The sequence below is a fragment of the Lissotriton vulgaris genome, chromosome 6 (assembly GCF_964263255.1).
Source record: "Lissotriton vulgaris chromosome 6, aLisVul1.2, whole genome shotgun sequence".
Taxonomy (NCBI): domain Eukaryota; kingdom Metazoa; phylum Chordata; class Amphibia; order Caudata; family Salamandridae; genus Lissotriton; species Lissotriton vulgaris.
The window spans coordinates 173,715,190-173,742,656 of record NC_141694.1 but is presented as its reverse complement, the minus strand read 5'-3'; the positions used below and the strand labels follow the sequence as shown (position 1 = coordinate 173,742,656).

The following is a 27,467-nucleotide window of genomic DNA, read 5'->3' as shown; positions in this document are numbered from 1 at the left end:
TTTTGATACAATATATTTTCTTGAGGGCATGAGTTGTCGTTACTTGGATAACCATAACTGGGAATTTCAGTGATTTTGTTCAACTGTATGTTTTAGATGACATTTTCACCTATCTGCACAATTTAGAGGAAAGTCCATTCAACCGTTTTTGAGAAGTTTGTGTTTAAAGAGGTATTCATGTTGAGCTTGAAGGGGTTAAAATGTGAGGCATATATGGATGGTTGGTCCTGCTGGAGTAATGCTGTATTAAACATTTAAAAATAGGGCCTTCTAATTGATTGAGGTTGTTAGTTTTCCCAGTGGTCATTTTAGTAGGAACTTTTGATGTGTAGACAAAATTACCCCAGGTCCCTCAAACTTGATCCCTGCAGTGTCCGGTGCTACATGTCAATCATGGGACTTGAGCCATAAGCCCCCACACTTGTACAAATTGCCACAGTGAAGGATGGGGTAAGCCAGTCTCAGTGACTCCTCCCTCTCCTGTAACATGTTGAAGATGGGTCGGTTTAAAGGTGGGGACGTGGCAGGCAGAAAGCTCAGAGATGAAGCCTGAGCAGTGTTTTGGCCTCAGATGTGCTGATCAATATAACTGATTGTAGCAGTCTCAACAGGTGTTATTTAATAGGCTGTCAAATAAACATGAACATATAGTTGCAAAAGGAACAAACAGGGAGACTCCAAGGTTCAAGGATGTGCCAGGTGCACTATATATTTAGAACAAGTATAGGGAAACAGTAGTATCAGCACTGTTAACATTGAATGTTGGTGTAACCCAGAAAAACTTTGTGCACAGGGAGGTCCAGGGGTAATGATGTACTGCCAGCCAGAGTGCATCAGTGGTATGTGCTATGAGAAAGGAAAAGGGAAAATGGTCCAGGTGGGAAGTTTGGACAACCCTCCTGGGGGAGCTAGGAGAAGGGGTAGCAAGAAGGGTTCTGGAAGGTGAGGACTCACCAAGTAGCAGCCAGGCTGTGTTTACTCAATATAAGTCCACTGTCCATGAGAGTAAAGAAGGATCAGTAGCAACAAACAGGTGTTATTTTTTCGAAAAATATGTAGCTAGTCACCGGCGACAAGGCTGTGGAATTAATTTCATGAATAAGACTGCAGCCGTCGGCCGGCGTCAGGGGGAAGCATTCGGGGCTAGGTAAACAAACATTGGCATAGTCAATAGGTCTCGCCTTTGTTTAGAGAGAGCTATTGGCTTTGTGTTTTTTATTTTACAATGTACAAAGATGGTACATGTTCATATTTATAATATCATATCTCATAAATAATGCTGTTACACACTTGCATATTTTCACATTTCTTCTTTGACATTCCAATGTTCGTTATCACTTTACCAGTAAGGAACAGACCCAAGTAGATTTGTGGCATGGTACACAGTTACACAGTTTTCTCATTATAATCTCTAATTAGTCGCTAATATCAGAACCCGCGTATTTTGGGGGGGCTCACATATATTGCCAAGATAGGCGTTCCATTTTCCCCATTATTCAGGTCCACTTTTTGGTGCATCCCCTGTGGACATATACTACTTTTTCAAAATACCATTGTGGTATCCATATCTTGGCACCATTTCCGCAGGTTTGGAGACTGCCCGGATCCCCAGTTGAGAGCTATATTTCGTTTCACTAATGTCAGGCCGAGTGTTACCCAGTTCTGGTCCGACTGATTGAGGTCTGTAGGTTCCCATATATTAATAAGGCAGCATTTTGGTTCCGGGAGTACTTCTATCCGTGTGATCTGCAAGATCGTGTAAATGATTGCTTCCCAATTTGACTTAATAACGGGACACCTCCATATGGTGTGTATAAACGTCCCTGGAAGGCCGTACTGTCATAGGCAAAGTGTTGTGTCGGTGTTTCCCAATTTATGGAGGAGTGTACGTGTGTAATACGTTCTATGTAGGACTTTTAATTGTACTAGTCGTAGCCTTAAGGGGATTGGTACCTCCTTTGGAGATGCCAATGCTTCCTGCCACCTGCAGATATCTAAACCTCTCTGTCTGTGCTACCTCATATGTTCCTTGTAATTGGTCGAATGGAACGATCCCCCCCTTTTTCCAAATCTCTCCTACTTTTGAAATATCTATTAGGTTTCATTGGCGAAAACCTTTTGTATTGCTCAGCCGTTTGCCCCCTATAGGTGTAGCCTGTGTAATTACCCCTTCCCATCCCAGTGCACACTGTGCCTCAAACCAAATTTGTACCGTAAGAGCGGGTCTTCGTTTTTTATTGTATAACTAGCAGCCCGTCCCGACGTTGTCCGGGTATGAATTGCTGCCGGCTAGTAGTATATTGTTTTGTAGGATTTCGTTTTGATAGCATTTCTTATCTGTGACAGGTCTGTGAAACGCTCCGATTCACAGTGCACTGCTGATGCACTTAAGAGTGCGCGCTCAGTAGTGTGTGAACTCTTGTTTCCCTACTTTATTTTTCCTCGAAAAATTTTAGAGCGCGAACTGGACAACATGGCATGAGCACAATTTACATTACAGAAGAACACATTAATTTGTGGTAGTCACAGGAAGACAAAGCGATTTGCCTGGAATCACAGGATGTTGAGCTGATGCCGAGATTCAAACGTAGCTCCCCAGCTCTAAAGTTCGCAATTCTAGAACTTGTGGCGGGAGGTGTGTCTAAAAGTGTATGTCGGTGCTGGCCATCAATGAGAGAGACCTGTGCATTTTTCAAATGGGTGGTGAAAAAATATGAGTATGTTGCTGGAGATGCGGGCCGCCGTGCCAACAATGTACTTACTGGGGGAGGGTAAACACCCATTATTCCGCAACTTTCTTTCCGCATACCATCACTCCGCATACTTTCATTACTAAAGTACCATGACTGCGCAATGCCATTATAACGCATGGCATTACATTTTATATGCTTTTACCATGCATACATTTACAACAAAATTCGTTGTAAATGCATGAATGGTAAAAGCATGTTTTTTTAATGTTTGGATAAGGTAAGTATGAGTATAGGGGTATATGAGTAGGGGTACTGAGGTATATGTTTTGGGGTGTTTGGGTATTTTAAGGGTTCAGATATAGGTTTGGGTTATGGGGTACAGGGGTAGTTTTAGGGTTTAGGGATAGGTATGGGTTTTGGGGTACAGGGGTATTTTTAGGGTTCAGGGCTAGGTTTGGGTTTTGGGGTGTAGGGGTATTTTAAGGGTTCAGGGCTAGGTTTGGGTTTTGGGGTACAGGGGTTTTTTAAGGGTTCAGGGCTAGGTTTGGGTTTCGGGGTACAGGGGTATTTTAGGGTTCAGGGGTAGGTTTGGGTTTTGGGGTACAGTGGTATTTTTAGGGTTCAGGGCTAGATTTAGGTTTTCGGGTACGAGGGTATTTTTAGGGTTCAGGGGTAGGTTTGGGTTTTGTGGTACAGGGGTATTTATAGGGTTCAGGGCTAGGTTTGGGTTTTGGGGTACAGAGGTATTTTTAGGATTTAGGGATAGGTTTGTGTTTTGGGGTACAGGGTATATTTATAGAGTTACGATGGGTTAGTGTTTAAGGGTGTTGGGGTATTTTAAGGAGTAAGGGTGGGTTATGATTATGGGGTGCAGGGGTATTTAAAGGGAGCAGGGTGGGATTAGCACACAATATGAGACATGGAATGAAGGGCGGAACGTACCACACGCCCCCAGCATTTGTCACGCCCACAGCACAACGCAGACACGCCCACAAGGGATTACTTTTCTGGCACGGTTCTTTTACCTTTTAAATGTATATGGTGGGCGTCTGCATAGCCTATGTCCTTCTGCTGCAACTGCCCTTTCCAACGCTGTATTGGGTGTTGTGATTGGTGCTGTGGTTCCTGAGATTACCCGCCTCAAAGGTTTGGGCTCGCTCTTTAATATATTAGTATAGATGTGCTCATGATACCTTCTTTTTCAAGCAGATGTCTGTCCAGGCGGAACGCCGGGTCTTCCTGTGGTACATGAAGCTATTGGTTTATAACTATAAGCTGCGCAGCCCAATAGTATTGCCTAACATTGGGAAGGGCAATCCCTCCGTCATACCACCCCCTAATAAGCTTTTGTATGGCTATCCGACTCATCTTGCCATCCACAATAGTTTGTTCACTTCTGCATTAATCGGGGCAAAATTTGTAGCTGCTATCGGGAACGATGTGTTTTGGAGGGCGTAGATAAACCGAGGGAGCTCCATCATTTTAAAATTGGCTGCCCTTCAGAGTAGTGTTAATGGTAATGAACACCAGTGTTTGACATCACTTTGGAGTTTTTTAAGCGGTTTTGTAAGATTTTCTGCCCTGAGGCGTGCATGTGTATGTGTGATATATATACCTAAGTAGTTGAATCCTTCGGTCACGATTTGAATGCTGCAGTGTCGTGGGAGTTTTGGCACGGGACCATGTAACACCTAAAGAAGGGATTTATCGTGTATCCTGAGGTGCGTCCGTACGCTGCGCAGATATCCAGCAGGCGATTTATGGAGCGTGCATGGGTAGTCATATAAAGAAAAATATCGTCCGCCTATAAGGAGATGCGGTGTTCCCATCCCATTGCCCACCGTAGGCCCTGCATGACCAGATCTTGACGGATCCATGCTGCCAGGGGCTCAAGCACTAGTGCAAAAAGTAACAGTGACAGACTGCAGCCCTGCCTCGTCCCCCTCCCCAGTGGAAAATCTGTTAAGAAACGGCCATTTACCACCACCTCGCCAGTGGCTTCGTATATAGGAGTTCCACCCATGCACAGAAGTTCGGGCCAAAACTCAGGCGCCAAAGCACAGCAACACGGAAGGTCCACTCCACCAAGTCAAATGCCATATGTGCATCCATTGAGGATTACCGCATTCTCTTCCAGTGTGTCCTTACGTGACATAACGCCATTTAGTCTGCGCAGGTTGAGTGCAGTGTTATGATTTGGCATGAATCCCGACTGGTCTGTGTGAATTAAAGTCGGTAGGTGTGCCTGGAGTCCTGTAGCTAATGCTTTAGCTAGTATCTTCGCTTCTGTGTTTATGACTGAGATCGCTCTATACTAATGTGTTGTATACATACTGTTATTCTTATGATGCTCTGTCTGTGTTGCACTTTATTATGTGATGAATAGCTTTGAATAGACAGCATTTGTTATTACCCGAAGGAGAATACAGTACATTGTGATCTTGTGATTTTTATTGTGAGCTAATAGCTCAAACTTGATTTTAATAATTTTATGAAACATTGAAAAATAAACTTTTGCATTTTTGGATTGATTGGCCATTGTGTGATTGTGTGGTGTGGCAAATGTCTATGATTTAAGCATTTAGTTAAGTGGTATGATCATGTCCCAGAGGGAATACATTTTTAAGACTGCTAGATAATGAGAAGCCACATAAAAAATGTGTATCCTAGCATTGAACAATGGGATAATGTACATAGCAGAGGGAAGGATGTCAGAAAAAGTGTTAGATACATGGAGGGGTGGTAAGCTAGAGGGACATTCAGTGTTGTGCCACTCCTGCAGGATGTTTGGACCTTGATTGACAGAGCTACACCATGTGATCCATCTACATTCACACTTGTTAAGTAGTTGTTGTTGATTGCTGCACCTTGCAGGTAATGTAAATTGGTTGATTACTTGCCAAATCAAGTGAAGCTCACTCTGCTGTTTTTCAAGGTTGTGTGCAACAAGGAGAGTATTGTCAACCTTGCAATGGATACAACTTTTATGTTGCATTATGCGCTGTTTGACCATTTGTGTGGTTTGCCTGATGTAGACAAGGTTGCATGGGCATCATATCGCATAGATTACATATGCGGAGCGACAGTTTGTGAAGGTCTTTAGTGCTTATGTGTGGTCATTTGTTTTGAATTATTTGGTGTTGATCATGAGGGAACATGCCACACGGTTCTCGTACTTGTAATGTGCAACAACAGGTCTTGATTCACATAACTGAGGCATGTACCTATCCAGGCTCCCAATCTCAGCTTACCATGCTTTCGGGGGTGGCTCCTCCGATAAGCAGTGCCAAGTAGAAACATAGCATGTTAATATCTTAGAGTTATTATCATTTTATGCTTCGTGTGCAACCGCTTTGCAGCCGGGTGGGTGGGCAGGGCTGTCTGCTCTCGGAGCAGGGAAGGAATGGTTTGCTCACTCCTAAGTACACAATCACTGTTTGGTCAGCACTCTCGGGTCACCCAAACCAGTCATACGCACTTTCCCTTTTCTCCATGCACAGAGCTCAGACCAATCACAATGCTGCATCGCAGCGTTGTGATTGGCTTTGAGGAGGGAGCCTTGCTGCCTGCTTCCTGTTCCTGGAGTTGGATGCAGGAGAGCAGGAGTAAAGACGCAGTACCCGACCTCAAGGTAAGTTTATTTATTTTGTATTTCCCCCTGTTTGACCCCTCGTAAACTCCTCTTCGCAACACCCCTTGTAATCCCCCATGCCCGCCCTACAACTTGGAAGCCATGCTGAGAAAAAATGCCAGACGCGGATGTCTGCAGTTAAATTTCCTGTGTGAGTACAAACAGCAAGCATGTGCATCCTGCAGGTAAGTTTTATAACACCATCAGGGTTAGGGAAGGGCAGGCCGCCACTGTCCCCTACTGTGTGGGACTCGGCTCTTTTTTTTCTTAATACCCTCAAGTAATATTGTTCTGTAGCCAAACAGAAGGTCATCTAACTAAACTTGGAGTCCACCTCTTAGTCCTGGGTACACAAAGGAGCAGTTCCAGTTCTTCACCTCTCTCGTCTGTTTTTCCACAGGCCCAGACAGTGTTCTAGTGAGCTGTGGGTGAAGTGCGAGCCTTGTAGGTTTCACTAGCCAGTGGAGGAGGGTGGTATCTGGACAGTCCCAAATCAAAAATGATCCCAGGGTGTCGGCGGTTTTTACATCAGAAGGTCTGATTGATGGATCTGGCTATGTGTAAGTCTTTCAGACCTAAACACAATTTAATTTAACCTAGAGTAATCACTTCAAAATCCATACAGGGAAATCCACATGAGACAAGGTTCAAATAACAAACCATGAAAGTTTAGTTAAGTTTAAGAATTGTTACGGAAGACGAAAGATATGTGGTTAATCAATCAATTCAAAATATTTCTAAAGCAAATAAGTACAGAATGTAATTGGCAACAGAATGCAAGCTGTAATTTATTACATTGCCAGTACTTAATACAGCCTAGCACAAAACTAAATATTTGTCAAGGACCATTTTCACAAGTACTGCTAAAAAAAGGAGAGAAGAAATTCAAAATGTTCTAATTGCAGATTGATATCAATCAATCAATCAGTGGCTTGTATAGTGCTCCACTCACCTGTGAGGGTCTCAAGGCGCTGGGGGAGGTGGGCGGCGGCTCTGGGTCAGTCGGAAGAGCAAGGTTTTGAGGTCCTTCCTGAATGTGTGCAGGGTGGGGGAGCGTCTGATATTCACAGGGAGATCATACCAGTCTTTCGCTGAGATGTAGGAGATAGCTTCCCCGCCCGTTCTCTTTCTGTGGATGCAGGGAACCTTTGACAGGGCGAGGGCAGCAGAGCGGAGGTGCCTCTTGGGTACATGAAAGGATAGTCTCTCGTTTAAGTAGGCGGGTCCGATGTTATTGAGGGATTTGTAGGCAAGGGTGAGGAGTTTGAAGGTGACCCTCTTATCGACGGGGAGCCAGTGGAGGCCTCGTTGGTGTTGATTCATGAGCTCATGGCACTGTGTCCCGAGGACGAGTCTGGCTGCAGGATTCTAGATGGTTTGTAGTTTGTGTTGAAGAGTTTTGTTGATTCCAGTGTATAGGGCATTGCTGTAGTCCAGTCTGCTGGTTATGAGTGCATGGGTGACTTTCCTTCTGCAGTCTGGGGGGATCCATTTAAAGGTCCCCCCAGACTAACATGGAGTCTGCTCTCTAAGAGGACCAGATGAACACTTGGTTTGTTTTCCAAATGGAGAATCTTTTTAAAGGTTCAGTGAAACTGCATAGTCACTGTTGTTTGATCAAGATAGTTGCATACAGTTGTAATTCTGCTCTCTTCAGCAACAACGTGCACAGATAATTATATATTTTAAAAGGTTACAGTGCAAGCAAACCAGTAGAGCTAACAGAATCCGTACAATAAATCAGGTAATAAAGTTCACATTTGAGCTCTTTGATGCACAAGCAGGGAGGGTGGAAGCAAGTTAGTGTCAGGCACTGTGCCTTGCACGCATTGAAATTGCGCAAATTGAAAACACGAATATACCACACTCATGTCACCGTAATAAACTTCCTTATTAAAAACTATAAGAACATTATATTTGCATCTCATTTATTGTAAAGAGCAGAATCATCAGTTGTGGAATCTCCTCCATATTAATAACACTTACCACTTTTCCAGGACACGCTCTTTGCCTTACAGCAAAATATCCCATTTTGTACTATTCTAAGGCAAATCCAACATGGCGAAAATCTTTTGCCCCTGAAGGAGCATGTATGCCACCCAGGGATGTGTTTGAGAAATGAGAAGTTTCATGCTCTTCAGCTATACCAAACTGGTTTTGAGGCTAGCTCCCCACCCCACACAGGTCTGGTACTGAGCTGCCTACAGAGGTCCAAAGGAACACAAAGCTTCTCTTCCCTGGGGCTCCCTTTACCCTTAATTTGAATGGGCATGCCTTATACCCAGGCCTTCCTGTGAAAAGGCCTAAGTCATTGTTCCTTCTCTGAGTGTGGTTTTCACACCTCCATCAGTAGGAGCACTACCAAGTCCAGCTGCCTGCAGTCTAATGTTAATTAGCCTAATGGAGGCTCAAGCAGGTTAAAATGTGACTTTTTTAAAATTCACATTTTCTAAATGTTTATTATAAATCAAACTTCACCATTGAATTCTATTTTTGATAAATGTAACAAATAGTGATTGAATTATTCAAGTAGCTGGTCCCAAATAGGAGTTAGCAGGATTGTGACACTATTCTAAATCCAGTTGTTCTCAAAGTACAGATACAGACGTTTACAGTGAAAAAACATTTTGGGGGCTTTTGGGGTTTAGTCACTGTAGGTACATGACATTTATTTCCTGTATGCCTACTTTTAAAACACTACACTTATATGGGGTAACTTTTTTAATATTTGAAGGAAGGGTTCTTTATTCACAATAAAACGTGTTTTTGGCAGGTTTGCCTGCTTGGTGAAAAGCCTCAAGAGTCAGGTTACACAGGTCGGACTGAAGCCATTTTTCCTTTGCCAGCTCAGTGGATGGCACAACCTCTAATATAGTTCACAGGTGACTTTTAACTTTTCCATGTTATCAGTTTATTTCTTGCACCATGTACTATGGTCTTACTGGGGAAGGTAAATATGCCAATTAGGAATTAACCAATGTTACCATATTGAAGAGTACAGTGCGCATGCCCTGGGTACTGTGCAGGAGTAACCCAATGTGCAGAGTTAAAAAAAGCAGCATCAGTCCTAAAACAAAATGGTGGTGACCACGCAAAAAGAGGTACTTTATCACAGTCAATCATTGCCCTTTGCAAAGATTAGCAAGTAGATATTCCTGACTGCAATTTATAGTTGAATTTTAATTTAAATAATTAAAGAAATTCATAAGAAATAGACACTTAAACACTCTACATTTGTTGTGTACTCTTGGTTCTTGGAGCCCCTGTCTCTTACTCCGAAGTTGCTTTTTCTGCTAAATGCCAAAGGCTGTAAATAGTGGCAGTGAAAAACACTTTGAAGTGAAATGTTGAGCTAATAATAAACAGGTACTGTTGGTGACATTTTGTTTACATATAAAAGGCAGACAAAGTACTTTATTTACCAATCCTGATCCAGTACAATGAAACCTCCATCCTGACTCATAGGTGCTCACACATAGCTCAGCGGGTGATGGCAGCTTTTCCTCCAGAAGGTGATATGTTTTTTTAAAGTTCAGAGAAGTCAGAAGTTTTACAGGTCTATCTTTTCTGTCTTGCAGCGTATGTAGGCAAACTATATAATATTGTAGGCCAAGGCAATTCATTGTGAGTATTTCTAAATGTATAACTGATTGAAGGATCAGTGCTTTAAAGGAAATATGAAGTATTGGAATTTTTTTTGTGGTCACTACAGGCATTAGGCCCAGTTAACAAGCACCTATTACCCATACTTCTGTCAGCCATATGCATACACATTAACGTACAAGAACATATTTGACAAAAGCTCAGAGGGGACTAGCAATCGTTGCAAATATTTTAAGTGTTCCTTCAAGCTATTGCTTTTTGGTTAACTTCTTAAAGAAATTGTGCTGTAAAACGTACCATTTTTTAAATTAAAAAAATCAATTCCAGGTGGTAGAATCCCCATTTGGCAGTCGTGATACCTATACATACCTCCAAGATATTCTGGCTGTCAATACATTTGCTGATAATGTTCTACCATACAACCTAGTGTAGGCTTAAAAATACTTGGCATGAAGGTATGGAAATCAGTAAAACTTTAGTGATAGCATGTGTTTGGAAGTTTTACAGGTGCAGACACCCTTAGTACGTCTGGCCTAATATGATTTGTTTAACCTTGGTGACAGCTTTACTCTCTGAAGTTGGAGTCTGTGGCATCTGTGGTGACCCAGGGAGGATGTGCGCAGCAGCCAGAGCTGCTGACTCTGTGCTATCGGAGTCTGCGCAACATCCTGTGATTCTGAGCAAATCACTTAATATACTCATGCCCATGGACAGCGCCTAGATACTCTCATCGGTGATAAGCTGCACGACATAAATCTACAATCTTTAACTTTAAACTTTAGCTCCACCTAACTAAGTTAGCTTATTCTGCATATTTATTGGGTCTTATAATTAAAATAGATTTCAAAATATTTCTACAAAGATGAAAGGGTTTCAATGATTTTGCATTTGACTCGTGAGGGACATCTAGTAACGACTAGTGGAACTGCAGCTTGATGTAAGAATAATTTCAATGCTTTTTCATTTGACTCGTGAGGGACATCTAGTAACGACTAGTTGAACTGCAGCTCTTTGTAGAATTATTTTGATATTGGATACCATAATATTCACTGCCCACTGCTAATCTAGTCCATTAATGCTTTGCAGGGCCTTTGTTTGGGATTGTTTTTTTCCAATAACTGTGCTTGGGGTGGTCCTAAGAGGATAGGACCACCACCGAAGTTCAACAAGATGTGCTTTTTGTTTATGCTCTTTGTGTTCACGTCATCTGCTTGGTCCTCCCCCTAGGTTAGGGAGGACCCCAAAATCATCACCTCTCTCATTGCCTAATGTTTTTTATTGAAAAAGTTCACTTTTATGAATTGGTTATATGCTTTTTAGCATGTGAAATTGCTTTATCAAAGCATCTGAGGATGTTGTTGATTTAACTGCTACACATGATTCAGCACAGTTTTTGTACTGTGCTACGTGCAATTTGCGGAGTGCGAATTAGTACAAACTGCGTATGCGGACTGTAGTACTATGCCTAGGGTTAATCCTTATAACTTAAAATTGTATGATTCATGCATTCCTTTATTTGCTAATCTTAGGGAATCTATGTTCCTCCTCGTTTTCTCAGTGTGCCACTTAGTGGCAACAGTTTGAGACAGGGCAACAAAAGGTTAATAGAAATAGTGAAGATAAACTGAGAGTCAAAAATCATTGTATTCCTTCTACCCTTACCGAACACATTAACATTGGAAGTGGAGGCACGAACACATTAACATTGGAAGTGGAGGCACTGACGTTAGGAATTGATTAAAATGAGAAACAGACAGGATAGGGCAGAATCAACACTGAAGAGTTAGCACAGATTAGCTGTTGAAATGCGGCTCTGACAAAAGCTGTGATTTCTGATACTGAATAAATATTTAACATGATTTAACAATACCATTACGTGTCCTTTGTGCTTGAGGACTATGGTTAAAGATGCATTTTCGAACCCAAATTTCAGCAAAAGTTGCAGCTTCTTCATTCCATGTCTAAGTAAAAAACCAAATACAATTTCCATTTTTACTACTGTGTGTTATTTTGTGCTAAAACAATTCAAATTATTCAACAGGGCGGGCTTGTGCCACCAACTGGACAAGTTAAAAAAATAATTTCTAATCAAGATAGCTATTCAAATCCTGTAACATAAATAATGCTTTCATAAGACCCCTCATCAACTACTTTTTAATTTTTGACAGTTAATACATTTTCAAACATTAATAGCAATTCAAGAATACTTTTACCTTCGTTAGACACGTCATGTACATCTAAACACAGCGCAAAAACAGTACCTTGTAATTTCCACTTACTACTGCCATGTCATATTAAACTATCTTGAAGATCTGGAATACCATCCTTTCTTTCAAATCAATATTTGTGCACTCTGAAAAGGAGCAGCCAGATTTTCTGAGTCCTGCAATAGGAATGGCAGGAAGCTCTAGCCCTGGGCGGATCAAGACACTGTTCAAGGGGCCAGATGTATGACAGTTTTTTGGGGTCACAAAGGGGTTTTAGGCCTGTTTGCAACTGCAAAAAACGTGTGGCACATGTACCAACTCTATTTTGCGAGTCACAAATAATTTGCGGCTCGCAAAATAGGGTTTAGCGACTCGCTATTACGAAGGGGCGTTCCCTTCCTAATAGCAACTGTAAAATCTATGTAAGAATGTTTTGCGACCACACTTTACCACCCTTCTCAGAAGCATGGTAAAGCACTTGCAAATGGAAAGGGACCACTGCCTGCCCTTAAAAAATGAAAATGAAAAGTTACATTTTTATTTTTTAAATGCATCCCATTTTTCTTTAAGGAAAACAGCTGCATTAAAAAAACTGCTTTATATAAAAGCACTCCCAGACATGGAGGTCCGATGACCCCAGCAGTCCACCATCCCTGGGACTGCCAGCTAATTACAATGGGGTCGCAAATCGTGACAGCCTCATAAATATTTATGAGACATGCAATTTGTGACCCCATTGGGAATCACAAACAGTGTCTCAGATACTGTTGTACATTGAATTTTTGTGACTTGCAAATTGAGAATCGCAATTGTTCGCAATTTGTGAGTCACAAACATAGATGGTCGTAGATCTGGCCCTTGGTCATTCTCAGTAGCCTGGTGTTTTAAGACCTAAAAGGAATGGATCAACAAATTCCAGATGTGGTTATTGTAAGCACAGAAATACTAGTGGGTTTGTAAGCAAGCTTGGTCTCAGTTCTCAGTGAGCATGAGTCCCAGGTCTGAGCATACCAGTTTCGTTTAGGGTGGTACATAAAATACACAAATAATGATGGGAGAATGCTTGTAATTTGTCTAACAACTGGCAATTACTAAGGTAACATCCCAACTCATCGTTCTTTTGCTTACCATCTATATGCAAATTAGCATTGATCTTGCTCCTCCTGTGAACAGCCCTACCAGAACTGACAGGCCAATTCCTCAATGAATTGGAACAAAAGCACTCTAGGACCAACGTGGCCCTGAAAAGGGCTCATCAGCCAGGTAAAGCTTGGTTCCAGTGGCACTGTGAGCACAGAACACCCATCTGGGCTGGACTGTATTGTATTATTGATTTTCAAATGGTTCTTTCAGCTTGGGCTTAATACATACAACTCTGATGATTGCCTTCTGCCAAGGTCAGCTCGGACAGAAAATAGGCCTGCTCAAAACATTTAAAGTGGTCTACATTAGTGAATCAGATAACTAAAATGGCTCCCACATTTTCAAAAAGTGTATGTTTCAAACTTGACACTGTATAAGTGTTTTACAAAGTATGGGAGGGAGACTGTAGGCATTTGTGCTTGCTGCAGGTAATTTGTGAAAATCAGTGAAAAATGTCCCAATGACTATAATACAGACCCACAAACAGCCCAAAAACTGCCCACATACTGACCTGTTAGACCAGCCCTTTGTGCATTGTCAGATTGCCCCGTAGGCCATGTTAGAAATGGGGGTCTCTAGTTGGCAGAGGTTGCTACCTTTGTCCAAATAGGGACCCTTGCTTCTAGTCAGGGTCAGGGGGATACACAATTTAGATAACCCTTGCTCACCCACTTGGGCAAATACGGTGAAAACACCACAAATGAACACCACACCAGTTTAGAACCAAAACCAACAAAAATCCAACATACACAGTTAGAAATATGACTGTCAAAAGGTTATAAGAACTTGTACCATTTAAAACTATGGATGCATGACTTTTTCAAAAAAGTACCTGAAGATGCGTCAAAATTCACTAGGCCAAACAGCCAAATGAGAAAGAAAGCTTTGGAAAACACAGCAATGTATTAGTTCCTGAGTCCTTGTGGAGGCGTGGGGACAGTTCTGCTGCACACAGGAGAAGTGATGCACCAAATCTCGACTGTAGGGGGAATTGAGGCATCGAAATCCAAGGCAGTTCTTGTCTGCGGGTGATGCATGGTAAAACTTGGTGCACAGCTACTATGCATAGCACACCGGAGGTGGTGCATTTCTTTGCAAGGCTTTGTGCCTTCCGGCATCGTGCTGGGAGCTGCTTAGTGAGATTTTGCATTACCCGCCAAGACTCGGTGAGGCTCTGCGTTGTCCAGCACTGATTCCAAGAGACTTTGCACAGCTTTATGATGCTTTGCGCTGGTTCTTGTAAATATTAGCCACACAACCACCTGTGAGGCCCTCTAACTGGAAGTAGGCACCTCCGGCAAGGGTAGGACTTACAGATGGCAAAGTTCAGCAGCACCGTCAGATTTGCAGAAAGTCTTTTGTGTCCCTGAGACTTCAGAACAGGAGGCCAGCACACTTCAGGCCCTTGGAGATCTCCTTCAAGCAGCGGACAGAGCACACAGCAAATTCCTTCTCCTGTCCTTGGCAGAAACAGCAACTGCAGGCCAACCCGCACCACACAGCAAGGGCAGATCTTCTCCTTAGTATCTTCAGCTCTTCTCATTGGCAAAGGTTCCTCTTGAATTACAGGAATGATCTAAAGTTCAGGGGTTTTAGGTTTAATACTTATACCCCAAAAGTCTCTTAGTTCTATTTGTGCAAGGGGCCCTGAGCCCAGTTCAAACCAGTTCTGGGGGGCACTCTGCAAGTGCACAACAACATCCTTTGTTAGTGTGAGCCTTGGCTCCAGACACATCACAGGGGGCGGAGCCAACATAATGTGGAAGGCAGGCACAGCCCTATTCAGGAACTGATGCTACTCCCCCTACCACTTCAAATGCAGATCAGAACTATTCAGCCTAGTGCTGACTCATTTAGAATCCTGGAGCAACTGCACCTCCTCAGCCCCTATCACTCCAAAGCCAGACAGTTAATTCACAAACAGGCAGAGTCATGCAGGAAGGCTGGACAAGAAAATGACCACTTTATAATAGTGGTATTTTCAAACAGACAAATTAAAAAACATCTTTACAAAAAAATGGGTTATTAAATCCTGAGTTCAAGGATACCAAACTCCATTTTTCAATCTTATCCCTAAGGGAAGATATGCTTGTAAAATTTTACAAAGCATTCCCCATTCTGTCCTAAGGGCCATTCAACAGTGAAACACGATATTAGCAGGATTTCACTATCAGGACATGTTACACTCCCTAGTACACGTCCTACCTTTCACATACACTGCACTCTGCCCAGGGGGTTACCTTGGGCCTACCATAGAGTTGCCCTATATGTTAGAAAAGGGAAGGTTAGGGTCTGGTAGTTAATAAACTGCGCACATGCACCGCAGTGGCAGACCTGAGACCTCTTTCAGGGCTACTCATGTGGGTGGCACAATCAGTGCTGCAGGACACTAGTAGCATTTGATTTACCCGCCCTCACACACTACGGGCACTTTACTAGGAACCTACTGGTGAAACAAATATTACAATCAGGTAGAACCGAACACAATAATCATTTACACAGAGAGCATATGCACTTTAGCACTGATCAGCAGTGGTAAAGCACTCAGAGCCAAAAAACACAGATCAGGAAAAAATAGGTGGAAGAAGCAAAAAGTTTAGGGGTAACACTCCAAAAAGGGCCATTTCCAACAGGCCATTTTAACCCTTCTTGCCGTTTGCACCATGAAGGGGTTGAACAGAGTTCATCTAACAACTGTGTTTTGACCTAACCATATTGTATCTATCAAGCAGGGTTCACTATCTCTGAAATTATTAACTCAATTTCTAGACAGCAGTACCTTTTTTAATGCACCCATAGACGGAAAGTCCAAACAATCATCATACCATAAATGAAGTGAGAAACAAACCTTTTTCCACGGACCACTGCCTACTCCTTAAAAACATGTTGGCAGCATTATCAACGTGAAAGGCTTCAGTTCACAAATGGCTTACCATCAATTTTGATTTGTTAGTAAAATGTTAATGTTTTGGAATCTGATTCCAGTCACAACACCTTAATGCATTCCTTAAGGATTCGGTACTCTGAAGGGGCCCCTAAACACGTTCCTTCCAAACAGCGACTCCTTAAAGTTACTTAACACATATATCTATTCGGGAAACCGTTTTCGAATTATTTTGCTTTAGTACATTACAAGAAGATTTTCAGAGGCTGCAAATCATCAAATGTACTGAATCTGAGAGTTTGCAACCGCTAAAACTATTTGTACATCTGGCGCCAAACCTTAAAGTTGCTTATTATAAGGTATAATCACCTGACCATTTTCCTATCCTCAAACACAACTTCGAGACGTTTATGCTCATCTAATTGCCACTTGGTTCCCCCTCGCTCTTTAAATCTTGTTGAGGTGAACAACTTCAAACTCCTTATCACAATTTGTCAGGGACATCAACAATGTAATCAAGTGCAAGAAGCAAACAACATAAAGTAGGTTTGAACATAGCCAGTCTGCTTATTACACATCCTGTGCAGGTCATTAAATCTATGTATAATATGAGTGGCTTACAAGATGTACACAGCTTACACGATTTAAATAATCCACTGTAACTGCATTTTCACAGTTATTGTAGTAGTCTTTGCAAGCCAATGATGTTTAATGTCTAGCACTCTCTCTCCAATCTAAAAAATAAAAATGTATAGCAATTTGAATCCAGAAAGCATTATCTAACATACAAAACATTTCTAGGCAATCAACATTTACCAAAACAACAGTGCATCATGCCACCCTCCTAACCATCTGCAACGTTTTCTGCTGATATGACTTCAAGTTTTCAAAAGCGAAGTATTTCTTTTGTTACAAGAACAACCCTTATGTGGACAAAGCTGACCTCTGTCTCAAGTGGCATAGTAGGTGAAAGATGATGGGCTGTGATGCAGCAATAAGTGGCTGAAATTGTTCCATTTGTTCCATTACAGTGTGTGATGTTGCACTCACCACGCTAAACTGGTCTGGGAATGCTTGTGCCTGCATCTGGAGCGGACCTAGCCAGCAGTCACGGCTATACTGGAGCAACTAGAGCAGGCCCAAGACAAATTTTCATATGGCCGATATTTGTCAGTCATGGCATAGTGCTTGAAAGACTAGAATGCAGTTCTGAGAGATCATCGGTTGCTGAGATTAAATCAATCATTCTTTCTAACACCTTGTTTTTATTGCAACTGACACTCAGGCACTGTACAATTTATCCAAACTATGACTGATTGAACCACTAACTAAAAGTAGGAAAATTGAAAGCCAACCAGGCAAATTGACAGTGATGTAGATCTTATAGTGATGATTGACATTTGATGTGTAAATATATATATATATATATATATATATATATATATATATATATATATATATATATATATATATATATATATATATATATATATATATATATATATATATATATATATATATATATATATATATATATATATACATACATACATATATACATATATACATATACATATGCATATGTATACATATGTATAAATATATATATATATATATATATATATATATATATATATATATATATATATATATATATATATATATATTCATAGAAAAAACCATAGGTTATAGTGGATATATAGTTAGGAATTTGCATTTACAAAACCTTGAAAATTCAATGAAAAAACCATTGGTTTTAGGCCATATATAGTTAGGAATTAGCATTTACAAAACCTTATTTTACTCGCATAAAACCATTGAAATTCCATATATAGTTAGAAGCGCTAACTATATATCGCGCACCCGCAATCCACTGCTGATGATGTCACATATTACATCATTCATGACATGGTCAGTGACATCACTGATGACATCACTGATGACAACATCCAGTGATTGTATGTGTCTGTAAAGTTTAAATATGTTTTACATATTGAAGAATGAGTGGATGTATAAGTGTCTGGATGAAGAATTTAGTAGGTGCATGACTGAGTGTATGAAAGAGTGATTAAATGTGTCTCACTGAGTGCATGGGTTAGTGACTAAACTGTCTTAATTTGTGCATCATTATGTTTGTTGTTGTGTAAGCTGCTGCATGTGTTTATCAGTAGCTATAAGAGTGGCCATATGGGTTATTGATTGGTTGCCCAAGTATTTGAATGGGAGGCTGAGTGTGTGTGTGGGTGGCTGGGAGGTGCGTGACTCTGTGCATAGATGTGTAAGCAGTTGATTCACTAGGAGTATGAGTTCAAGAGTGCATGTGGAAACAGCTATATGGGCGGTTGACTGTGCATGGGTCTGTTGGTGAGTGAATGGATTTCTCATTGCTACATGTGCAAGTAAGTACGTATGTAAAACACAATACATGTGAGAGTTGAGATATATAAATAACTGAACATAAGAGCCAGTGAATGTGTGAGTGGCTGTATCGATCACTGTGAGCTTGTATCAGGGATTATATAAGAGAGTAAATATGTGTTATTATATGTTTGAATAAGTAAGATGTGTATAACTGTATAGTTGAGGAAATGGAGGTGTGATTGATTCTTTGCATGACTGACTAGGTGTGTGAGTAACTCCATGGATGAGTGACAGTCTGTGAGTGTCTGTTTATACTGAGTGTATGTAAGGTTATATTAGAGTCTGAAGAGGTTCATTGTATTATCACATGAGTGATGTGATCAGTGATGACAAATGAGATGTCATCAGTGATGTCATTTGAGTTGTCATCAGTGATGTCATCAGTGATGTCATTTGAGATGTCATCAGTGATGTCATTTGAGTTGTCATCAGTGATGTCATCAGTGATGTCATTTGAGATGTCATCAGTGATGTCATCAGTGATGTCACTGACCATGTCATGAATGATGTAATATGTGACATCATCAGCAGTGGATTGCGGGTGCGCGATATATAGTTAGCGCTTCTAACTATATATGGAATTTCAATGGTTTTATGCGAGTAAAATAAGGTTTTGTAAATGCTAATTCCTAACTATATATGGCCTAAAACCAATGGTTTTTTCATTGAATTTTCAAGGTTTTGTAAATGCAAATTCCTAACTATATATCCACTATAACCTATGGTTTTTTCTATGAATTTCATTGGTTTTTTAATAGCAAATATGAAAAGCTTTAAAATGTCAAGTACGTGATAGATAAAAACATTTTCGTATTTATGCACGCTGATGTGCTTTGAACGCTGCACCCCCCCCCCTCCCCTCTTTTGTCTTAGTAGTACTCTCTCTTTGCAGATACTGAAGGGTAGTTAACGCAGGCCTTTACCCCCGTTGTAATCCGTCGTGCCTCCTTGTCTCTCCATTTGATTGATTGTTGTCCAAGCATTTACTGTTTTAGAATTGGTTCTCTTTGAATCATTCTCTATTTACAAACAAGCACAAAGTCGCAATACTCTGTTTAGTCTTTGCAGATAGTGAAAAATCGTGTAAAAAAATAAAAGTAATCGAGCAAAATCAGTAGGCCACTAATTGGATCTCTTTTTGACCTCGCTAAAATAGAAATATTAGGAACAACCCTTCATGAGAAATACGAAAATAGTGAGATGAACTGAGCTCCACACCATGAGGGCTGCAAGACAGCTCGGCTCCATCACCCATCCCGCACAAAATAACGACAAACCCTATGCAAATATTAAAAATATAGACAACACACCAGCAAAGAAACAGGGTAAAACATTTTATTAAAAAACTATTTACATAACGTTGGTTTATAAGATGATGTCAGTAGTGGACCGATGTGTGAATAGATCGAAAGCAGCACAAGGCTCCAAGATCCGGATGGCAAGCTCCTGGATGTTGGGTGCCATAGTATAGAGTTCTGAATTTCAGCCTTTTTCAATGCCTGTGCTTTGTTGAATCAAAATGGCAGCTTGACACAAAGCTGACTCAAGCGTTGCTACTGATGCTATGCAGACCAAAACTGGTTTTCAGTTTGTACATTTTTCTAGATTTTTCAATCCAAGTTTGGTTGACTTTGTAGAACGATGGCTTCAGATTTTCAACATACGGTGTGGTGGCGCTGACTGGGAGAGGGCGCTTCGCTCCTGCCCCCTCCCCAAGTAAGATTTTCATACGTGAAAGTACGTTAATGGTTTTGGTCCCTGAGATGCTTCGATGTCACTGCCATTCTCAAATAGCATAAGTTCTGGATGTTGGGTGCCATAGTTAAGAGTTCTGAGCAGTGCTTGTAACACTGTCTAAAGCTTATTTCCACCTACTGCAGCTTCACTATTCTCAAAGTAAGTGAGTGTCGTTTGTAGACCTGACTGCATTAGAAAACAATGTGATATGTTACCTTCCTAAACAGCTTGACGGAGGCCCCTGAGGGGCGGTGTGATGGCCATGGACTCGGAGAAGACGCATGGCTCCGACACCCTCCCCAAGTCTTATAGCACTGGTGTAGCCTGAGATCGCCCCCGACATAGGCGGCCGGCTCCCGGGGTCCGGCGGAACTTTTTGCCTTTTGATGACTCTTCAATTCTGGACCTTGTCCCACAATCCGTTTGACCTGAAGACAAGCTGTAGTGGGGCGCCCCTTTATCGTTTTAGTTGCCATTCCGCCCGCTTTTGCTACACTGTGCCTCTTCCGCCATTCAGCTGTTTACCGCCCGCTCTTGCGACTACAGCGTCTCGCTCACCATGTAGTTGAGTTGCGCCCGCTCTTGCGGTGCAGCGATAGGCGGCTGCCACAGGACTCTCAAAATGGCGGCCGGCTCTTCGGTTTTGGGCCTGGTCCACTAAAATGGCCCTGGGACACCTTGGAACTCGGACGCTTCCCTGATAGGGCTTGGGTCCCATTCTCGAAAAGCGTCCCCTCAGCCATGAAGATTCTACAAAAGTCTTGGGGGCCTCCGACTCCCGCAGGCTTCTGGTGGGGAGCGGCTGCCATGATTGCTCGTGGAATGGCCACGACGGAGCTACGAGATGGTAGTGGTCTCATGCTGACGCCTGCTTAAGTCTGAAACATCCAGAAACACTATAGACTACCAATTCGATCAGTTCCGGTAGCGCCCCAACATGACCCGGAAGAGAAGAACTTGCCCTCCCCTCTTTGACTGATGGTTCTTGTTGCCTGTCCCCTCTGTTCTCATTTAACAGAACGTTTTGGACTGCTGAAAGGGGTTGTGTTCTGAACGCTGGTTGGAAGAGACATTTAGACTCTATTCTTGACCTACGTTGTCGCGTAATGCGTTTTATGACACGCCGCGTTAGCGCACCCGGAAGCGATCCGAGGCGCGGCGCGCAGCGCGTAACGTAAGCATAACAGGTCATGTGACTTGTTAATAAAACTTTTCATTGGTTCCTTTTACTTTTGTTAATTTAATGATGAAAAGCTTGGTCATATGACCTAAAAATTACGCTTTTTATTATTTTCGAACAATATTTTTTTTTCAAACATATGTTATAATATTCCAGGCTAATGTACTTTCCCGGAAAATTTACAACTGTCTTGCAAGTAAAATATATCCTTTTTCGAGAAAAAGGGCGTTTCTTCCTTCCATGACGGAGCCGTTGAGTAAAAGAGATTCGGCCTACTGTCTTAGTCGCCGATACGCCTGATTATCAGATTCTTATCGATCACTTTATGTTGCAGACATGAAAAACACAACTGCCCTTGACCATTTATCTTTACTGCGTTCCTACATATAAAACCTTTTATCCGTCATGTAATTGGACTGCTTTATTTCACTTGCCTTTTACTGATTCGAAAACAGTGACTAAAAGTAAAAACTTTACCAATGTAAATACTACTACCGTGTTTTGTTTTAAAAACCTTTATTGTGAAAATGTCAGTATACAAATACGGGCCTATAACCACGTGGGCCGGCCACGGAGCAAACTGAAATCGTATATGATGAGGAGACATTTACACTGTAGAGGAACGTAACGAGCGGGCCATTAGGTTGCAAGAACTAAGGTGTCTAACAGTTGCGGAATCGGTGGACATACATTTTGTAATTAAAATAGAACAGGGCCACTTACAATAACATTTTCTAGATATACATTTGCGGGCAAGGAGTTACGAGTCCCATTTATACCGGCGCCATTTTGGGCGAGGCCGGGCAGGTCCAAGATATAGTCAAAATGTCTCCACCAACCATCGGCCAGACCAGAACCCCTTTCGGCCCTTTATGCTACAAGATGGTGTCTTCCATTCAGAAAATATTGTTGGCAGCATTTTGAAAGGAAACAGAAACAGCCGTTCTCCTAGTGAGTTTCACATTGTTACATTTAGGAAGAATGTTGAAGAGTAGTATGTGGAAAATCTGAAGCCATTTTTCTACAAACTCTCAATCAGACTTGGATGGAAAAAAAAAACTTGAAGAATGTACAAACTGAAAACCAATTTTTGTCTGTATAGCACTAACAGTAACGCTTGAGTCAGCTTTGTGTCAAGCCGCCATTTTCATTCAATCAATAGCGTCCCCCTGCACACATTCAGGGACCTGATCGTGTCTTCAGATGAAACGGATTGTAGGAAAAGAAGCAGAAAGGAAAAGGCAAAAAGTTCCGCCGGACCTAGTGAAGCTGCAGCAGGTGCAAATAAGCTTCAGACAGTCTTACAAGCACTGCTCAGAACTCTCAACTGAGGCACTCAACATCCAGGACTTGCCATTCGGATCTTGGCGCCTTGTGCTGGTTCCGACCTATTCACACATCGGTCCACTACTGACATCACCTCATAAGCCAACGGGGCACCCCACGCCGACTTTCGGCGCAGCATTGTAGGATGGCCACACCAGTGCGGCAACTTGCAGGACACAACATCGGGGCCATCCAGATCTCGGCGCGTTCGACTCACTGTACCGCAACAGTGACCGCAACTCAGCTGGACACGCCGTCTTTCGGCGCAGCATTGTAGGATGGCCACACCAGTGCGGCAATTTGCTGGACACCACCTCGGTGCCATCCGGATCTCGGCGCGTTCGAGTCACTGTACCGCAACAGTGACCGCAATTCAGCTGGACACGCCGTCTTTCGGCGCAGCATTGTAGGATGGCCACACCAGTGCGGCAATTTGCTGGACACCACCTCGGTGCCATCCGGATCTCGGCGCGTTCGAGTCACTGTACCGCAACAGTGACCGCAACTCAGCTGGACACGCCGTCTTTCGGCGCAGCATTGTAGGATGGCCACACCAGTGCGGCAATTTGCTGGACACCACCTCGGTGCCATCCGGATCTCGGCGCGTTCGAGTCACTGTACCGCAACAGTGACCGCAACTCAGCTGGACACGCCGTCTTTCGGCGCAGCATTGTAGGATGGCCACACCAGTGCGGCAATTTGCTGGACACCACCTCGGTACCATCCGGATCTCGGCCCGTTGTGCTGCCTTCGGCCTATTCGCACATCGGTCCGCTACTGACGCCGCCTCACGTGCCAACGGATTTTCTACGCTTTTTGTAGCCCTATGCCGCATAACAGGTCATGTGACTTGTTTATAAAACTTTTCATTGGTTCATTTTACTTTTGGTTTCCTAAAGATGGAAGGCTTGGTCATATGACCTAAAAATAACACTTTTCATTGGTTTAGAACATTTTTTTTTCCCAAACGATGAAAGCCCCACCTTGTTTCTGGATCATTCAGACTGAAGCTGGCGTCAGCATGAGAGCACCACCATCTCGTGGCTCCGTCGTGGTCATTCCGCGAGCAATCATGGCAGCCGCTCCCCACCGGAAGCCTGCGGGAGTCGGGGGCCCCCAAGACTTTTGTACAATCTTCACGGCTGAGGGGACGCTTTTCGAGAATGGAGCCCAAGCCCTAGCAGGCAAGCGTCCGAGTTCCAAAGTGTCCCAGGGCCATTTCAGTGGACCAGGCCCAAAACCGAGGAGCCGTCCGCCCTTTTAAGAGCCATGTGGCAGCCGCCTATCGCTGCACTGCAAGAGTGGGAGCAACTCAACAATATGGTGAGCGAGACGCTGTAACCGCAAGAGCGGGCGCAACTCAGCTAGATGGCCGCCACCTGGGGAGGCCCGTTCACGCCGCCTCCCCCACACCCCCCCCCCCCCGGGCCGCCGCACGCCAATTTTAGGAGCAGCATTGTAGGATACCAAAACCAGTGCGGCAGTTTACTGGACATCACCTGGGTGCCTGTCGTACATGTTGTGTCAGCCATGTGACACTGGACACAGACCGCTACTGACGAGGCCTCCCCCCGCACCACCCGGGACGCCCCACGCTGTTTTTCTGTGCTGCATTTTAGGATCCCTAAACCAGTGCGGCACCCAGGCGACATCACCTGGGTGCCGTCCAGAACTCTGCACGTTGTGCTGCCTTGGGACTATTCGCACAACAGACCGCTACTGACGTGGCCTCCCCCCGCCCCACCCGGGACGCCCCACGCCAATTTTCGGAGCAGCATTGTAGGATCCCTAAACCAGTGCGGCACCCAGGCGACATCACCTGGGTGCCGTCCAGAACTCTGCACGTTGTGCTGCCTTGGGACTATTCGCACAAAAGACAGCTTCTAACCATTGTTGCTTTTTGTGTTGAGAAATGTTTAAATGTTTTTAGTTTTTGTTCCGTTCGTTAAAGTTAATAGTTAATAAAGTTTTATAACCTTACTTTGTTGGAGTGTTATCTATTTTTTTAAAAACGGGTGAATGGGGCCTTGAATCGGGTTATTGTCATGTGTGGGCTTTGGAAGTGTGCTGCTGCAGGATCGGACATTTCAAACTCAAATGCACGTTCTTTTTCTTACCTTTCCGAAGCATGGAGCGCAATAGCAAGCAGAGAAAGGGTGATGCACGTGTTGAACACTACCTGACCTGGCAAGTTGCTGGCAGTGCCCCCCCTCCCGCTCCTGAAAGAGGAAACACACACACCGCCGCTCCGAGTACTTCACAAATCTTTAAAAGACCATGCGCTTGTTCATGAGGCTTAAATGGTTTATCACCTCTTCTAGAACCCCTGCATCGACCCTCTGACGTTTCCTGGAAAAATTACCATGTAACACAATACCAAGCCCTGTCAGCTGAAACCCCCAAGGAATCGTGGGGCATATTATCAAGGGGGTTTATCTCCGCTTTTTTGGCTTTAAAAGCCTTGAAAGCGGAGATAAAATTATCTCCCTATTACCAAGCTGTCGCTAACACCAGTTAGTGACAGCTAAAAGGAGATAGCGACCATCTTGGGCCCCGCTTTGCATGTCAGTGATACTTATCACTAATGACATGCAAAGTGGCGTGCCAAGATGTTAGCGACTGGAAACAGTCCCTAACATCGCTACCTTCTATTACCAACTTTTGGAGATATCTCCAAAATCTAACACCTGCCCTGAGCAGTTCTTAGCCATGTTATCCAATGGGAGGTGGATAACATGGCTAAGAGCATTTGCTCGATAATACATGAATATCGCTGACTTTTCTGCGATAATAGCAAGGTTTATCTGCGATAAAAAGGAATCATGGGGCATATTATCAAGGGGGTTTATCTCCGCTTTTTTGGCTTTAAAAGCCTTGAAAGCGGAGATAAAATTATCTCCCTATTACCAAGCTGTCGCTAACACCAGTTAGTGACAGCTAAAAGGAGATAGCGACCATCTTGGGCCCCGCTTTGCATGTCAGTGATACTTATCACTAATGACATGCAAAGTGGCGTGCCAAGATGTTAGCGACTGGAAACAGTCCCTAACATCGCTACCTTCTATTACCAACTTTTGGAGATATCTCCAAAATCTAACACCTGCCCTGAGCAGTTCTTAGCCATGTTATCCAACGGGAGGTGGATAACATGGCTAAGAGCATTTGCTCGATAATACATGAATATCGCTGACTTTTCTGCGATAATAGCAAGGTTTATCTGCGATAAAAATCGCCGATGTACGGCGATAATTTTTGTCTCTAAACAAGTTAGAGACAAAAATTATCGCTAGTTGTTCGTAATATGCCCCCGGGTTTTTGCTTGCAGAAATCGGGAGGCGGGAGACTAGCACTGAAATCAGTAGTCACACGCCTGAATCGGGAGGGTTGGCATGTCTGAATTCTCTACAGCTGGGGCCATAAACTACATCCGCAGGGTTAGGTGATAGCATGGGACCAGCCTGGCATCTAAAATGGCTGCCGTGCACGACAAAATTGTGGCATTGGAAAAAAGGCAAGATGGCGCAGCCGCTGGAAGAGATGTATCAACATATATCAGCCTCCTCAGCCACCCTCAGGAAACATAGGGGATTAGGATACGTCTCCCGCACCCCCTTATACCTAGTAATTTAATTAACGAAGCACAAAATGGCGAATTCCCGTTTCGCTACCAGTTTGCGGCCCAGTTCGCGGCCCGTGAAGCGCTTCTACCGTGAAAAATCATTTTTTTTTTATTTTCCCCACGGGACCCTTTAATAACCCCAACAACATTCCTAGGGGGTCAAGAGGGGGATACCTTGCCCCCTTTCATTAAATTCCCCTTTCGTTTTTCACCTCTTCTTCTCTCTCGATCCTACCGAGAGACAAGATGGCGGCCGCTCCGGACTGTTTAGAATGTTGACAGACACCGGAGAGCCAATCAGCTTTCTGCGCGCAAAGTTCCGATAAGCGAAAAGTAAGCGGACCGGATCGCTGCCCGGAGCGCTGTTACAGATATATATCTTGATTTAAACGTTATTTCTCAAAATCCACTGAAGCACATATATTGAGACCTAGCAAAGGCACATCGGGCTAACAGTCCCTACAATTTTGCCAAGTTTCGTGCAAATCCATTCAGCCGTTCGAGCTAAAAGTGAGGCCAAAGGCCCTATGGAAAAATGAATGGGAAAAACGCGTTTTGGGACCCCCCTTTTTTCTCGGCCCCCCCTTGACGAAACCCCACCAAATTTTCAGGGGCTGCTCAGAAACAAAATGTGCCATTTTCCTGAAAATTTCAGCCGATTCCGTCCACAAACGCCAAAGTTATTAGACATAGAATTTTCAGAAATCCCATAGGGAATTAATCCTAACTATATATACCTACTGGCGATAGCCAGTAGGTAATATATATATATATATATATATATATATATATATATATATATATATATATATATATATATATATATATATATTCACAGAAAAAACCATAGGTTATAGACCATATATAGTTAGGAATTTGCATTTACAAAACCTTGAAAATTCACTGAAAAAACCATAGGTTATAGACCATATATAGTTAGGGATTAGCATTTAAAAAACCTTATTTTATATGCACAAAACCATTGAAATTCCATATATAGTTAGTTGCACTAACTATATATCG

The 27,467-nt window shown here is 42.9% G+C and overlaps 1 protein-coding gene across 1 annotated transcript in view; it reads right to left on the bottom strand.

Moving 5' to 3' along the window:
* LOC147706972 (cysteine-rich venom protein-like) overlaps positions 1-27,467 on the bottom strand; it is a 229,107-nt gene that overhangs the window by 69,624 nt on the left and 132,016 nt on the right. Inside the window, exon 4 of the mRNA XM_086925608.1 lies at positions 11,798-11,888. Coding sequence (XP_086781734.1) covers positions 11,798-11,888 — 91 coding nt within the window. The remainder of the gene's footprint in view (positions 1-11,797; positions 11,889-27,467) is intronic.